The sequence below is a fragment of the Mobula birostris genome, chromosome 12 (assembly GCF_030028105.1).
Source record: "Mobula birostris isolate sMobBir1 chromosome 12, sMobBir1.hap1, whole genome shotgun sequence".
NCBI lineage: Eukaryota > Metazoa > Chordata > Chondrichthyes > Myliobatiformes > Myliobatidae > Mobula > Mobula birostris.
Window position 1 is genome coordinate 71,551,615 of NC_092381.1, and position 17,540 is coordinate 71,569,154.

Below are 17,540 nucleotides of genomic sequence, written 5' to 3' on the forward strand. Positions count from 1 at the left end.
TGTATGGTTTATTTATATGTCAACCAAACCTCGCTGGCTAAGCGGAGTCAAAGTTGAAAGTCAAAAAAACCCATCATCCCTTTCGAAGCCTCGTTGCTAGAGTAACCGGATGAGGCCTAATTTTTTTCTCTGCTGAAATTGGGGATTAATTTCTTGCGATGTGGAGCAGAGCCTCGCGTATCGGAGTGCCTGGGTTCTTGGAATGTCGGGTCCTCCATGTCACTGCGGGCCGGTCGATTCGGACCCAAAAGCTAAAGGAGAAACGAGAGACCGTGGAAATACCCGGGCTGGAGCCCATCACCTACTGGGACAGGATGCACTTCGAACCGGGCTTGGCTGAACCCAAATATCCCGTCTGGAAACGTGATCGGGAAGATCCCTTCCACCGACAGGGCCCCAAGTATGAGGAGATGCCACTATACAAGGACAGACCGTGTTATACCTTCCAACAGAGAACCAAATTGCTGGAAGGTAGGTACTGTACTGACCGGGAGAACATAATATCACAAGTAAGATCTATCATCAAAGTACGTATATGTTACCATATTCTTCCTTGAGATTCATTTTCTCGCAGGTATTTACAGGAAAATAAATACAAAAGAATGTATGGCAAAACAAAGACTGACTAGCAATCAGCTAGTAGACAAATTGCAAAAAACAATACTTGGAGCATGAGTTGTAGAGTTCTTGAAAATGCGTGTAGGTTGGGGAATCATTTCAGAGTTACGATGAGAGAAGTCATCCACACTGGTTCAGGAGCCTGATGATTGTAGGGTAATAGCTATCCCTGAACCTGGTGGTTTGAGACTGAAGCTCCCTGTACCTCCTTAACCTCTCGTTATTGCCATCAGGCAGATGGCAATAACGAGAAAAGAGAATGGCTTGAATGGCGGGGGTCCATGATGATGGGATGCTTCTTTCTTCTGGCAGTGCCCCACATCTTATGGCATAGTCCAGCTACCTGGACTATACCTTTTCCCACCCTGTCACTTCTAAAAATGCCATCCCTTTCTCTCAGTTCCTCTGTCTCCACCACATCTGCTCTCACGATGAGGCTTTTCATTCCAGAACTAATGAGGTGCCCTCCTTCTTCAAAGAAAGGGGCTTTCCTTCCTCCACCATCAACGCTGTACTTGCCACATCTCTTGCATTTCATGCAAGTCTGCCCTCATCCCACCCACCTGTCACCCCACCAGCCATAGGGTTCCTCTTCTCCTCACCTACCACCCCACCAGCCTCTGTGTCCAGCACATAATTCTCCATAACTTCTGCCATCTCCAGTGGGATCCCACCACCAAACACATCTTCCTTTCCACCCCCCACTTTGTTTTCCCCAGGGATTGCTCTCTATGCGACTCCCTTGTCCATTTGACCCTCTCCACTGATCTCCCTGTTGGTACTTATCTTTGCAAATAGAACAAAGTGCCACACCTGCCCCTACACCACCTCCCTCACTACCATTCAGGGCCCTTCCAAGTGAGGCAACACTTACCCTGTGAGTCTGTTGGGGTCATCTACTGTATATCAGATTTCTCGATGGCCACCCACATCAATTCTACTTCCTTTTCCCATTCCGACATGTCAGTCCATGGCCGCCTCTCCTGCTGCAATGAGGCCACACTCCTGTTGGAGGAGCAACACCTTATTCCGCCTGGGTAGCCTCCAATCTGATGGCATGAACATCAATTTCTGGAACTTCCTGTAGTTGTCCCCACCTCCTCACCATTCCCCATTCCCATTTCCCTCTCTTGCCTTATCTTCTTACCTGCCCATCAACTCCCACTGGTGCTCCTCCCCCTTCCCTTTCTTCCATGGTCTTCTGCCCTCTCCTATCAGATTCCCCCTTTTCCAGCCCTTTATCTCTTTCACCGATCGAGTTCCCACCCTCTTTACTTCATCTCTCCCCCTCTCCCAGTTTCACCTATCACATTCTATGTTGTATTTCTTCCTCCCTTTCCCCCACGTTCTTCATCTGACTTTTCATCTCGTTTTTCCAGTCCTGCCGAAGGGTCTCGGCCCGAAACATTGACTGTAATCTTTTCCATAGATGCCACCTGGCCTGATGAGTTCCTCCAGCTTTTTGTGTGTATTACTCCATTTAAATGTGCTTAGTGGTGGGATGGTTTAATATAGAAAGTTAGGAGCAGAAGAGGGTTATTTGGTTCTTGTTATTGTTCTCTGTCAATGGCTGATCTTTCACCACTGCCTGATTTTCCTGCATGAGCCCTATATCTCACTCAACTGTTTATTTCCCTCCATGGATTTTGTTAGACTTGCTGATTTCCTCCAGTATTTTGTGTGTGGTTGCTCAAGATTGCCAGCATCCTCAGAATCTCATGTCCCATATCCCTCTAATCCCTTCAAATTAAAAAAAATCTATCAATGCCTGCATGAATATACTCGACAAATGAGCTCCCACAGTCCTCTTGCATGGAGAATTCTAAAGATCCCTTCCCTCTTGGTGTAGAAATTACTTCTCATCTCACTTCTGAATGACTAACTCATTTATCGTGGGACTGTGCCCACATTCTAAGCACCTAACCAAGGAAAACATCAACTCTCTTTTTTTCCCTTTCTACATTACCATGTATTGCATTGTACTGCTGCTAAGTTGATAACATGAGACATGCTGGTGATACTAAAAGCTGATTTGACTCAGTATCCACACTTCAGCTCTGTACCTCATCTCTCATTCTGAACTCGGGAGACTACAAACCTACTCTCTTCAATGCCTCCCAGTAATCAATCAATTGAATCTATGTTAGACTTCATTTATTGAAATTATGATCACCTTCAGATAGGGATACAGGGGCTTGGACTGAAATGTGAACTATTCATTCCCCTTCATAGTTGCAGCCTGTCCTGTTGAGTTCCTCCAGCGTTTTGTGTCCATTGCTCAAGATTTCCAGGATCTTTAGACTCTCTTGTGTTAGATAGGGAGACCTGGCTTATACACAATATTGCAGGGGTGATCGCACCAGTGCCATGTATAATACTTTTCCTCCTATGCATAAGTTCTTGAGCAATAAAAGTCAAGCCTTATCATCCACTTGTCTACTGTACCTGCACATTATCTTTAAATGTTTCTGTGTAGATGGATACACAGCTGTGTCTGAACCTCAACATCTTTCAGCCTCTTGCCATTTAAGAATACCCTACTTCTCCATCATTGTTCTTAAGTGGATGACTTCACATTTTTCTACTTGCTTTAGCTGTCATCAATTCTGTTAACATGTCTATATCTCCCAAAGCCTTAACATTCTTCTCATAAGCTGCACTGTCTTGTCAGCTTTGTATGATCAGCCATTTTAAATAATATTACCGTTTTTGCCCCAAGCCTGTGCACCTTTGATCGACAGGTTGGTCATGAGACCATGACCCTCAGTGTAGAGTCTCCTCCTGTCATCAAGGCATATGGCATTGACTTACTCAGCACTGGCTGATTCACCGACCTGGGCAGCACCAAGCAGCAAGATGGTGCAGACTCAGCGAAGCTAGAAACGTCTTCAGATCAATGAGCAACATATGGAGAACAACCAGGTACAGTGTACACACCAAGGTGAAGCTGTGCCAGAGCTGTGTTCTGTCCACACACTTGTACGGGTCAGAATGCTGGTGCGTGACAGAGAGCGACCTTTCCAAGCTCTCGTCATTCCACACCATGAGCCTCTGGAAGATCCTCAGTATTTTCCGACCAAGAAAAATCTCCAACCACGCTCTATTCCTGTAGTGTCATCAAGAAGACATGGCCACAATGATCATGAGGAAATATTCGAGATGGATTGGGCACATGATGAGAAGAGAAGCCAACTAACTCCATCAAGGCAGCATTTAATTGGACCCCTGAAGGCCGGGGGAAACGCAGAAGACCAAAGACAACTTGGCACTCTACTGTAGAGGCGGAAATGAGGACCAGAACCATACCTGAGGCCAAGGACAGACAGATGTAGGACCTTCATTGCTGTCCTAAGCACCAGCAGTGTAAGTGTTTTTCCCCGTCTAAATCAATATAGTTTATGAACAAATGAGGCATAAGCACGATTGCAGTTGCATCCATTAATCACACCCACCCAACTCAAAGATGACAAACAGCTCATTCCTACTGTCTATTAAGCAACTTTCCATTGACGACATATTTTTGCCTGTTACGTACCCCGTAACAGGTTAAAGAACCAGCAGAAATGGAAAACAGCTGGGAGTCTGGTATTGCTATTTACTAAAGCTCATTTATTAGTAACTACGCAATACAGTAATATAAAATCAGATATGTCAAACAGGTTTGCAAAGTTCATGCATATATAAGTGTGGAAATATATAAAAACCAAGCTTCTTCAAGCTTAGGAGGTAAATGGGTACAGTCTTACGATGATGGGTAAAGGGAATCAGTTCAGTTCTTGGTATTTAGTTGAGTAGTGATGGAGAGAGAGAGAGAGGTGTTTATTTCTTCAGGTAAGCAGATGCCGTCGATTCTCCGTTGTCCTCCGAAATCCTTTAGAAGTCACTGAATGAGACCACAACAAGGAGACCGTCTTCTGTGCGTGAGTTATCAACCCAGGCGAGGGTTGGACACACTAATAACTTCCCACCGGTCACCCCTTTTTCACACTGTGAGAGCCGCTGATTGATCCTCCAAAAACCCATCTTTCTGTGGGCACAGCAAAGCTCATCCAGTGTCCAAAACCATGTGTGTCTAACAATCAGCTGACCTTGTATTTATCTCAGCATGCTGAACACCAGTTGTCCATCACGTAGCTCCTCCTCTCTCTTCGCCCCCTTCTCCCCTGTACAGCTGCACGCTCTCTCTCTTTTTAAAGGCACAGTCCATAAGGGATAATTCAGGATCCCATCACATGCCCCACCACTGTGCTCAAATCTCTTGCATTGCAGCTTGTCCATTCTATGAGTTACAATTTCAAAAAGTATGATTCCCTTTCCGAGTACCCTATTGTTATAAGCATAAGAGTAGATACTGGCATTTTCCCTACTACTGATGTCAGGCAAACTAGTTACTAGTTTATCTTTTTGATCTTCCCTCCTTTCTTAGTAAATGGCATTATATATTTTTCTCTTATATTCATGGGAATGGTACTACAATCTGTAGAATCTTAGAATATGGCAACCACTGCATCCACTATGTTAATGGTTATTCCTTCCAAACTTTGTGATGCAGTTCACCCTGTGTTTGATTACGTGTGTCTATATATCTCAGAAGATATTAGCAGTTTTCTGTCCTATTAATTTTTTCCCATACTGTTTGTTTATTATTACAGGTTTCTTTTAGCTCATCATTCATCTTATACCCTCTATTCCCAGGAGGTTACCCATGTCTTCTCTGAAGACATAGTGACAACTTTTAAAAGATGATTGAATAGGTATGTGGATAGGAAAGGTTTAGAAAGATATGGGCTTCTGATGCTGTCAAATGGGACCAACTTGGATTGGCATGGACCAGTTAGGACAATAGGTCTGTTTTTGTGTTTGGCTCTACGATGGATACAAAGTTTTATTAAATTCTCTGTCATTTACTTATTCTCAGTATAATTTCTCTAGTCTCCGGCTATAGGGGACCCATATTTGTTTTTGCAAATCTTTTCATTTTTTACATACTCATATATACTTCTAGTTTGTTTTTTTTTGTTATATCTCTTGCGAGGTTACTTTCATATTACTTTTTAAAAATTTCTTGGTGATCCTGTGCTGAGTTCTGACACTTTCCCAATCCTTTGACTTGCAACTTTGGCAATGTTATGTGCTGTTGGTAATTTCCTCATCAGATCAGAAGTGGAGAGAGTGGCAGTTTCAAGTTCCTGGTTGTCAAGATTTCTGAGCACCTAACCTGGTTCCAACATGATGATGCAGTTATAAAGAAGGCAAGACAGTGACTATACTTCATTAGGAGTTTGAAGAGATTTGGTTGTCAACAAATACACTCAAAAGCTTCTATAGATATACTGTGGAGAGCATTCTGACAGGCTGCATCACTGTTTGCTATTGGGGGTGGTGGTGGCTACTGCACAGGACCGAAAGAAGGTGTAGAGGGTTGTAAATTTAGTTGGCTCCATCTTGTTTACTAGCCTACAAAGTACTTAGGACATCTTCAAGAAGCAGTGTCTCAGAAAGGCAGCGTCTATTATTAAGGACCTCCAGCACCCAGGGCATGGCCTTTTCTCACTGTTACCATCAGATAGGAGGTACAGAAGCCTGAAGGCACACAATCAGCGATTCAGGAACAGCTTCTTCCCCTCTGCCATCCAATTCCTAAATGGACATTCAACCTATGAACACTACCTCACTTTTTTAATGGATATTATTTCTGTTTTTAGATTTTTAATCTATTCAATATATGTATACTGTAATTGATTTACTTATTATTATAATTTTTTCTTCTTTTCCAATATTATGCATTGCATTGAACTGCTGTTGCTGCACAACACATGCTTGTGATAATAAACCTGATTCTGATTCTAATATGAGCAGGGCAAAGAGAGGTGGAATTTCATCCGGAGAAATGAGGTATTATATTTTGGGAGAACTGGTGAGGCATAGGGGCAGTGAGGGATAGAGACACTGATGTACAAGTCCATACGTTCATGAAGGTAGGAGTACAAGGAGATGAAGCCTGGATGAAGGATTGCAACCTGAAATGTCAAGTGTCTGTTTCCCTCTACAGATGTTCCTGACCCACTGAGTTCCTCCAGCAGTTTAATTTTTTTTTGCTCCGGATAGATAAGATAGTTAATAAGGCATACAAGATAAACGCCTTTGTTAGTCTAGCATACAGTGTAACACTGGCGTGCTTATGGCGTGACAAAATAGATTTTTATTTAGTACAGGTGTCCCCCACTTTTCAAACGTTCGCTTTATCAAACCTCACTGTTACGAAAGACCTACATTAGTACCCTGTTTTCGCTTTCAGAAGGTGTTTTCACTGTTACGAAAAAAAAATCAGCGCACGATAAAAGGCAGGGCGCGCCCCGAGCAGCCGCTCTCCCCCGGATTCGGAACTGCATTCTAGCCGGCATTGCTTAAACACATGCCTGTGAGCAGCCGTTAGCAAGATGAGTCCTAAGGTATCGGAAAAGACTAAAAGAGCTCGTAAGGGTGTTATACTTAGCGTAAAACTAGACATAATTAAGTGTTTCGATCGTGGTGAACGAAGTAAGGACAAAGTGAGTTTGGCTTGTGGAAGCTGACGAACATGATGTTGAAGAGGTTTTGGCATCCCATGACCAAGAACTGACAGATGCCGAGCTGACGCAATTGGAAAAAAAAAGGATAACAATCGAAACCGAATGAGTAATGATAAAGTACGACTTTAATTTTGAAAGGGTACATCGGTTTAGGGGATATTTGCAGGATGGTTTGAGTGCTTACAAAGAACTGTGTGATAGAAAAATGTGTGAGGCTCAGCAGTCAAGCAAGCCTTCCACATCAGCCACAGCAGACGACGAACCTCGATCTTTGACATTGAGGCGAGCAGTCATAGGAAAAGATGAGTTGCCTGCTCTAACGGAAACAGATGACGAGATGACACCCCAGTGTCCCACCACCCCAACACCCAGGCCATGGACAGATACTGTACCGATTCATGGAGAATGCAACGGTAGCCGGGAGGTACACAGCACATCTTTAAGAAAAAAGACGAAATAAACATGCTAATTAATTAGGTGCCGCCAACACGTAATTGTCGGCCCAGATCAGAGACGACGCAATCGGCAATTGCCTCTGATCTGGGCTGACAATTACATGTCGGCAGCACCTAATTAATTAGCATGTTTATTTCGGCTTTTTTCAAGATGAGCTGTGTACCTCCCGGCTACCGCTGGACCCCTGCGTGCTTCGTGGCAATGTATCGGTCGGTGGCCTGGAGGGTGGGGGCCACTGCACCACCCCAACCTGCGACGACTCGGCCTAACACACCATCATCAGTGTTCTCGGCAAGCTGTCTTCCCGATTCCGGTAAATGATACTACACTGTACATACATTATTTCTACTTAATATAGGCTGTGTATTTTTACGTATTATTTGGTATGATTTGGCAGCTTCATAGCTTAAAGGTTACTGGAGAGTGCTTGCGCCGTGTTTTTGCCAACAGCGCTTGCATGAGATTTTCTGCCGAGAGCAATTGTGTGAGATTTTCGCTTCGGCGAACAGTGCAGTAATGATTGTGGAAAAGTATTTCTACTTTATATAGGCTGTGTATTTATCATATCATTCCTGCTTTTACTATATGTTACTGTTATTTTAGGTTTTATGTGTTATTTGGCATGATTTAGTAGTTTATTTTTGGGTCTGCGAACGCTCACAAAATTTTCCCATATAAATTAATGGTAATTGCTTCTTCGCTTTACGACATTTTGGCTTACAAACCGTTTCATAGGAACACTCTACCTTCGGATGGCAGGGGTAACCTGTACTGTATACAGTTCTCTTTGCCACACGATGGAAAGAATGTGAATTGCACATGTGATACAGAGTTGATCCACCAGGATACTGCTGGGATGGATCATTTCAGTTAAGAGTGGAGATGTAATGAACTAGGTTTGTTTTCCTTGGAGCTGAGGAAACTGAGAGGGAGGATACAAAATTAAGAGGCATAGCTTTTGATTTTATTTTTCTTTCAGATACTTGCCCAGTTCCTCCTTGAAGGTTGCAATTAAATCCAGTCCTTAGTTCTCAAAATTAACCATTCACTATTTTAAAAAAAGCTGAAATATTTTTAGTTATTTTTCCCAATCATCTTCATTCTCTGTCCCCTAGTTTTTAAGCCTTCTGCCAAGAAAGAACACTTTCTCTCCATCTGCTCTATCTATACCCTCCAATTTCAAATTAGGTGGCATGTTTGTTGAGGTTACTATGGACAGTGGAATACTTCCCTACTGATATTTCCTGTTACTTTTGCTTAGACCACTCTGTCTAAGTTGAAGTGGCCATTACATTTAAGTTGCATTAGGGTAAGCTCACAAACATTGTAGGTGGGGCGGAAAGGGGGGGAGGTTAGTGTGTGGGCGCAGAGACGATCAGGAATCAGAATTGGGTTTATTATCACTGGCATATGTTGAGAAATATTTTCACGATAGTTGCCAGTGGTATTAAACTGATTCTGATTCCTGATGGGCATCCTTAACGACGGAAGCTATCTATGTGAGTTATTGCCTTTTGAAGATGTTCTCAATACTGTGGAGGCTAGTGCCTATGATGAAGCTGGCTGAGTTTGCAATTTTCTGCAGCTTTTTCTGATCCTTTGCAGTGGCTTTTCCATACCAGTGAAGCAACCGGTTAGAATATGCTCCATAGTACTTCTATAGAAACTTGTGAATCTTTGGTGACATACCAAGTCTCCTCAAACTCCTAGTGAAATATAGCCACTGGTGTTCCTTCTCTGTAATTGCATCAGTATGTTCTGCCCAGGATAGGTCTTCAGAGATGTTGACACCCAGGAACTTGAAATTGCTCTCCCTTTCCTCTGCTGATTCCTCAGTGAGGACTGGTGTTTGTTCTTTGACTTCCCCTTCCTGAAATCCATAATCAAATTCTTGGTCTTACTCGTGTCGAGTGCAAGATTGTTGTTGTGACACCACTCAACCAGCTGATCTATCTCACTCCTGTATGCCACCTTGTCACCATCAGAAATTTTGCCAACAATAGTTGTTTCATCAGCAAATTTATAAATAGCATTTGAGCTATGCCTAGTCACATAGCCATGGGTGCAGAGAGTAGAACAGTAGGCTAAGCATTCATCCTTGAGGTGCATCAGTGTTGATTGTCAGTGAGGAGGAGATGCTGTTTCCAATCTGCACTCACCTCGTTTCCCAATGAGGAAGTCAAGGATCCATTTGCAGAAGGAGGTACAGAAGCCTAGGTTTTGGAGCTTGTTGACTAATACTGAGGATATAATAGTGTTGAACACTGGACTGTAATCATTAAACAGCAGCCTGACAAGCATTACTGTTGTCCGGGTAATTCAGATAGAGAGCCAGTGGGATTGCATCCACTGTAGACCTATTATGGTGATAGGCAAGTTGCAGCAGGTCCAGATTCTTGCTTAGACAGGAGTTGATTCTGGCCATGGCCAACCTCTCAATGCACTTCATCATAGTAGGTATGAATGCAACTGGGTGAAGGTCATTGAGGCAGCTCGTCCTTCTCTTCTTGGGCACTGGTATGATTGTCGCCCTTTTGAATCAGATACGAACCTCTGACTGAGCAGTGAGAGACTGAAGATGTCTTTGAACATTCCTGCCAGTTGGTTGGCACAGGTTTTCAGTGCCCTACCTGGTAACCAAGACCTGAAGCCTTGAGAGGGTTCATCTTCATGAAAGGTGTTCTGACGTTAGCCTCTGAAACGGAGATAACTGGGTCACCTGATGTTGCATGGATTTGCACAGTTGTTGTTTTGCCATGTAGGAAGTAGTTACTGGCAAACCCATGCATCCAATTCCGTATCTCTCTTCACTCGGAATTGTTTTTTAGCTCTAAAATAGCCTTCTGTAGATCATACCTGGACTTCTAGGTCACTGATCTTGAATGCCACAGACCCTCAACAGACTATGAATTTCCTGGTTCATCCACGGCTTTGGGTGTGGGTGTGTCCAGTATGTTCTCAAAGGCACACACTCATCCACACAGGTTTTGATGAAGTCAGTGACAATTATGGTGTATTCATTCAGATCCAAAGATGAATCCCTGAATATTGCCTAGTCTACTGACTCAAAGCAGTCCTTTAAGTGCTCCTCCAACTCCCTTAACCATATCTTCTTGGTCCTTATCACCAGTGCTGCTGTCTTTAGTCTCTGCTTACACACTGGGAGTAGAAGTACAGCCAGGTGATTGGACTTTCCAAAGTGTGGGTGTAGGTTGGCACAGTAAGCGTTCTTGATGGTAAAGCAGTGGTCTAGCATGCCAGAATTTGAATGTAATATAGTAATAGAAATAACCAGTACCAAAGTAAACTGTCTGGAAGACTACAATATAAGCATAAAACATTTAATGTAACTACAGAGATGTGTAATTACAAATCTTTTATGGGTTGTGCACATTGTCAATAAGTCATACTTCCTGTTGTAAAATGTATATATTAATACAAATACTACAATACCAGAGATTTTTGTCGATATTTCCTATTGAAATTTGGTGCATCAGCTGTTGTGGTTCAGGCCATAGTGACTACGTCAGATAAATGGGAATTCTATTACCATAATGGCACAGTATTCTGCTGACTAGCTGGCCATCATTCAAGATTCCCGAACAAGTATCTGTGAATAGAAGAAAATCTGTGTCCTTAGCACTGTAACGTCTTTGTGAATGTATTGAAATGTAGTTCATATCTTCAAATGGGAAGAGATTTATGGCAAGGAAGCACACTTAAGCTACTTATAAGTTAAGATTTCAAGTTCTCTGTGTCAATGTTTCCTTGGTCCAAAGTAGCCATGCTGCTTGTCTAGTTAGATTCACAGTAAGAACATGTACGTACACACACACACACACACACACACACACACACACACACACACACACACACACAGAGATACAATGATAATGCGTGTTATGTGTGTTGATTGCCTACCATCAGGCAGAAGGTACTGTAGCATTAGGCCAAGGACTGTTAGGATGGGAAACAGCTTCTTCCCCCAGTAAACGCAAAATACTCTGCAGATGCTGGGGTCAAAGCAACACTCACAAACACGCTGGAGGAACCCAGCAGGTCGGGCAGCATCCGTGGAAACAATCAGTCAACATTTTGGGCTAGAACCCTTTGTCAGTACCAGCGTGTTGTGAGTGTTGCTTCTTCGCCCAGGCTGTGAGGCTACTGAACTCCTTGCCTCCATCCAGGTCTCATCACGTATGAAGCGTCAGTAGCACTATACTTTTTTTTAACTTGAGTAGTAAATGCACTTTATCATTTATTAGTGTATTTGTGGTAATATTACTTCTATTTTGTGTTTGAGTTACATGTACTATTTTGTGCACCTTTGGAGGAATGTCGTTTTGTTTTGCGATTATACATGTATATAGTTAAAAGACAATAAACTTGAACTTTAAAATAAGGTAAACTAAAAAAACAGATAGCACCACTGCTCTCTGCTGACCTCTTCTGTAGTCACTTGGAGAAGCATAAACATCTACATTTCACTGCTGGTTAAATTATCTTACTTTTCCTGGACTAAGTTAGATGGTTCAGAATACTGAGTGCATTTATTTAAATGCAGGAGAATGAAGATGAAGGGTTAAGTACAAGATGATTTACACCTTTAATTAAAGTATATTTGAAGAGTTTTTAAAAAAATTCTTTGTTCTTGAATGTTTAATTTTTAAACTTTCGGGCAACATTAATAAAAATAGACATACTACTAAAAGTTTTTGAATATTTGAGTGCATTAATGTACAAAAAACATTTAAGCTCTGTCAATTTTGTTGAGTAAACTTGTGGACGTAGTTCAGCCTATTGTCAAAGTAAATCCAATGATTGTTCCAGTTAAAACTGATAAAATTGGAGTCAGCTAAAATGCTACTTCCAATGTATTAACATCTATATTAATAATAAATATTATAGTGGTGATCTTGCTGTTCTGTCTCAGTAGTGTAACTTTTTAAATGTTTTTATGTATTATTATATATTTATGTTTTTAGGTGTTAAACAAGCTCTTTGGCTGACCAAGTCTAAGTTGATAGATGGCCTTCCAAAGCAGTTAGTAAGCATAGCTGAAGATCCTGCATATCGCATGGAAGATCAGGATGAGCGTGTTCAGGCAGCTATCAGTCATGCTCGATTTTGGAGTGGCCCTGAAATTCGTCCCAAAAGAGATCGGTTTTGGTAAGCAGATATACTGATGTGAAAATTAAAGTTTTCTTTATTCGTATAATTCTGGGGGGGTGGGGGTTGGAATTGCATAGTAAGTTATAAAATGGATGTCATCTAAAGTGGGTAAAATGCTAGGATATTTTCCTCTGGAAAAGAGAGACAATAGTATTAGAAAGTATATCAGCCTGCTGAGTTACTCAGTGCACATTAACTAAATATTTTATGGAAATTTGGATTTTGTTAAATCATACAGATTGAAATACAGAAACAAGGAAGCTAATGAAATACCCTATAATGAATCCTTGACCTAGTGCAATTTTTTTTTTACTTAACTTTTTTTGCATTTAACCAATAATCAGACTCTAACTGTAATCATGAACTTTACTAAGATTAATATCAGCCTATGCAGAGAGTAATAATATTTTATCTTCCAAGCAATCACACATATTAATTATTTCTTGCAAATCCTGAGTTTTGACATCATTTAAAGTTGATTTGATGTTGAAACATGTTAATTCTGTTTTTCTGGTTCCTTATGTTTTGACTTGCCGTAGCCAAGATAGAAACATAGGGCATATTATGATGCCTGTTTTTTCTATCTTGCTGCTCATCGGGATTTGGACTAGTTTTGTATTGTTAATGTGCTGGTGAACTATCCTCATTGAACTTTTAATACCAACATCTCAATTTTACAACCACTGCTGTTCAAATCACATTATTTTTCATGGTAGCCTAGTGGTTAGTGTTAAGCTATTATAGCACCTGTGACCCGGGTACAATTCTGCCACTGTCTGTAAGAAGCTTGTGCGCTCTCCCCGTGACTCCACAGGTTTCCTCCTGGTACTCTGATTTGAAAGAAGCTTTGGTTAGTAGGTTGATTGGTCACATGAGTGCAATTAGGCAGCGCAAGATTATTAGCCCAGAGGGGCCTGTTATTGTACTGCATCTCTAAATAAATAGTTTTTGATTTTGATAGAATGATCTATTTCGTTGTGTTTAGAAGGCATTTCCATGTGGCGATACCATAGCCTTTGTTGTTGACAAAGGAACTCTTTGAATGTACAAAATGCTGGGGCCACTCTATAACCAACCAAGGGTAGCCAAACTTCACACAAATAAATAGGTCATTTTTCATAAACTTAGTGATTATTTAAAACAGCTCTGGGTTAAATCTTTTGTATTTATATTTCATGGTTTTCTGTCAAAATTAATTCTGTAGTTTCCAACTCAATGGCAATTAAGAAGTTGTAGCAGTGAATTGATAGTCATTTTTGTGGTTATCAGTGTATCTAATTATGGTTTTGTAGAAAGCTGTTATACTTTTTATAGATTTAAGTACCATGAGTTGAAAATATTGGAAGGCCCATTAATGCATTATACAGGGTGACTAAAAATTATATCTAGCAATCAGCCATATCCTTTGAGGTTCTTTTTTACTAACATCTTTTTGTCAAAGCTTTTAGGTACTAATTCTGATATCTCCTCCTTTGGCTTAGTGTCTGATTTTGTCTAAGTATTTTGGAATGGCTTCTTATGTTTAAAAAAAATATGCAACATGTAAATGAATGTCTTAATTCTTTTTCTGTCATTCTATTTTCAAAATGTGTGTGCTTTTTTGTCAACAAGCATCATTTTACTTTATCAAGATTTTTTGATAACTTTTATATCAACACTGGACAAATGTTTCTAATGGCAATTTTATATGTAATCTCTAAATTTCTCAGGTGTCTTTTAGCTTCCACTATGATCTGGAGATAATCATGTACCTCGTTGCCAGTATTTTGATTTCTCTTGAACATTTGCCCTTTGTTATTTATAGGAAATTAAATATGAAAACCTTAAACTACAAAGTACAATAATTACTCTCAACCAAAAACCTGAAGTTCATGAGAATTATCCTAGGAATAGAAGGGTTAATATGTGAGGAGTATTTGATGGCTGTGGACTTGTACTCGCTAGTGTTTAGAAGAACGAGTGGGGGGGGGAAGAATCTGATTGAAACCTATTGAATATCAAAAGGCCTAGATAGGGTAGATATGGAGAACATACTTCCTCTAGTGGGGAGTCTAGGACCGGAGGGCCTCAGAATATAAGGATATCTATTTAGAACAGAGAGGAGGAGGGATTTCTTTGGCCAGACGGTGTTGAATCTGTGAAATTCTATGTCACAGGTGGCTTTGGATCCAAGAACTTGGATGTACTTAAAGCAGTGGTTGATAGTTTCTTGATTAGTAAGGGTGTCAAAGGTTTTGGGGAGAAGGCAGGAGAATGAGGTTGAGAGGGATAATAAATCAGCCATGATGGGATGGCAGAGCAGATTCAATAGTTTTGCTCCTATCAATGTCTTATTTTCTTATGGTCTAACCAACTCTCTAGCTCAAATCACTTTTTCCCATTCTGTCACTCCCTGAAGAATAGTGCCTTAATTTTCCTCTAACACGAGGAAATCTGGCCTGCTGCGTTCACCAGCAACTTTGATGTGTGTTGCCTTAATTTTCCTCTAGCTCATTCTTGCTCATGTTACTTTTCTGGTTCTACAGCCCTTGCATCTGTTTTACTTTGATTGTTCCTTCTGCTGCTCTTTCTGCTATAAATTGGCTGCCATGGGTGTAATGTAGTTTCCTACACAAATTAAGGTGACAACTGTAACAAAGTACTGTAGGTCTAGTATAAGATCAGTCTGTACCAATAGAACGGGGATATATTACAGAATATTTCAAGGTGTGCTGTTAAGTGTGATAATGTAGGGAATAAGACAGCCAATTTGCATAAAACAAGCTTTTTCAACTGGTGCTGAGATAATGACCAACAATTCATCACTGGTGATGCTGTTTGAACGATTATCATTATCCAGAAACTAGAACTTACTTGTTGTCTGTTTTTGAAATGGATATGGTATCCCTGAGGGAAGATGTATATTGGCTGAATGCATCATTAAAAAGAAGGCACTCCATTTCCTGTGTTGTACTGGACTTCAATCCATAACCTTTTCAAATTAAATCTTAAGGAATTAAACTATTTGAAAGAGTTTGAAAACCAAGTGAAATAACCTTGCTACCATGCAACCTAGTTGGGACTAGATCAATTTGGCCCCAAATTAGCATGTGATGTACATAATATGTAAAATTTTCATGTTGATAGAATTGGGAATGTTGGGATTGCCAGCCTTCACAATTCCACTAACGTATTGGTTACACATAGAATAGGCCAGATAGGATTGACAGGTTTACTTTCTTAAAAAGCAAACATTATTGAACCAGTTGGGTTTCATACTTTTGACTTGCATCCTGGAAGTGATGGTGTGTGGCAAAATGGCATGAATGAGAAGTAACATTCTTCTTGACTCTTTTTGTGTTATTTCCTTTTTTAGCCCTGTACTGATGCAGAACCTCCTACACTTGTGCAGGATCCAGCAGCCTCAATTTCCCACACTTGGAAACAGGATGTTGGCTGAAAATTACCGTATATCAGTAACATGGGAGAGAGGTTAGTCAGCAGGAATTTCTATTTAAGTTGTAATCGCTGGAAGAGGAAAGGAAAGAGCAATCTTCTTCTAAGTAGCATTCTCACGAACTACAAATGCCATGTTCTTCTGCATCTTCTTAAAATCGTTTTTGTCCGTTCATATCATAGAAACTGAAAATACATAAATATGGAAACTTAAGTGCACAGATTGAGAATAATTTGTGCCTGGCCTCTGCTTTTGTAAAATTTATCTAACTTAATCCAACACATCAGTATTTTACTTATAATCTTGAAAAGTTGTTCCTCTATGTGTCTAAGTTTTACTCCCATAATTCAGCCTGTCCAGAGCTTGGATGCATTTAAGGCAGAGGTTGATAAGGTTCTTGAATAGTCAGGGTGTGAAAGGTTATGGGGAGAAGGCAGGAGAATGGGGTTGTGAGGGAAATATATCAACCATGATGAAATGGTGGAGCAGACTCGACTGGCTTAATTCTACTCCCATGTCTTATGGTCTTTGGAGCTAGAATAGCAGTTTTTCTAGACTATTGGATGCTATTCCCACTCAACACACTTTCAATTCACATTTTGTAGATGTTACAAAGTATGATAAATTTCCAAAGAACTAAGTTTGTAGGGAGGGCAGGAATTGAGGCCCTGGTGATTCAGGAGGACAGGATCCAGAGCCCCAGCAGGTATCAAGAGATGATAGGAACCGTGCCCCTAGTGAGTCAGAAGGGTGTGCGGCAAAGATCACTTGGTAAGCCAGATGCCAAAACATTAATATTTCTAAATAGAATATTGGAGTTTTAGTACATATAATCTTTTTAATGTTTGAAGAGATTTGAGTCAAACACCTTCTGATGGTGTACTCCTGATTTTAACTACCCTTTTGAGTGAAACAAATTCTTCCTGTTTGCCCTCTGATTCTATTGCCCACTATTTAAAACTTGAGACGTCTGGTTATCAATTTATTGCCTGAAGAGTTTTTAATCCCCTCCTGTTCAATTTAAAACCATCACACTGCAGCCTACTTTGCTGTAAGTGCGATTATCTTCAATCATCTCATCATTGTCAAAATGATCCATGGTCTTATTCTGGTACAGATCCTTTCACACCTCCTTCAAAGTCTTATCACTTCTAAAGTCTGATCTCAAGATGGCAAATAATTTTCTAACTGTAGCTTTGCCAGTAGTTAAGTACACAACAACATAATGAACGTGAGCAAAGAGAAGGTCATATAGTTCTTTGAATATCTTTCATGGCTGGTCTGAA

At 40.7% G+C, this 17,540-nt stretch overlaps 1 protein-coding gene across 2 annotated transcripts in view; it reads left to right on the forward strand.

The window, feature by feature from the left end:
- Positions 1–82: 82 nt before the first annotated feature.
- Positions 83–17,540, forward strand: part of mrpl37 (mitochondrial ribosomal protein L37) — a 28,044-nt gene continuing 10,586 nt past the window's right edge. For both annotated transcript variants that reach the window (XM_072274076.1, XM_072274075.1), the window contains exons 1-3: positions 83–471; positions 12,632–12,815; positions 16,174–16,289. In XM_072274076.1, the coding sequence (XP_072130177.1) occupies positions 159–471; positions 12,632–12,815; positions 16,174–16,289 (613 nt within the window). In that variant the 5' untranslated portion in view covers positions 83–158. The remainder of the gene's footprint in view (positions 472–12,631; positions 12,816–16,173; positions 16,290–17,540) is intronic.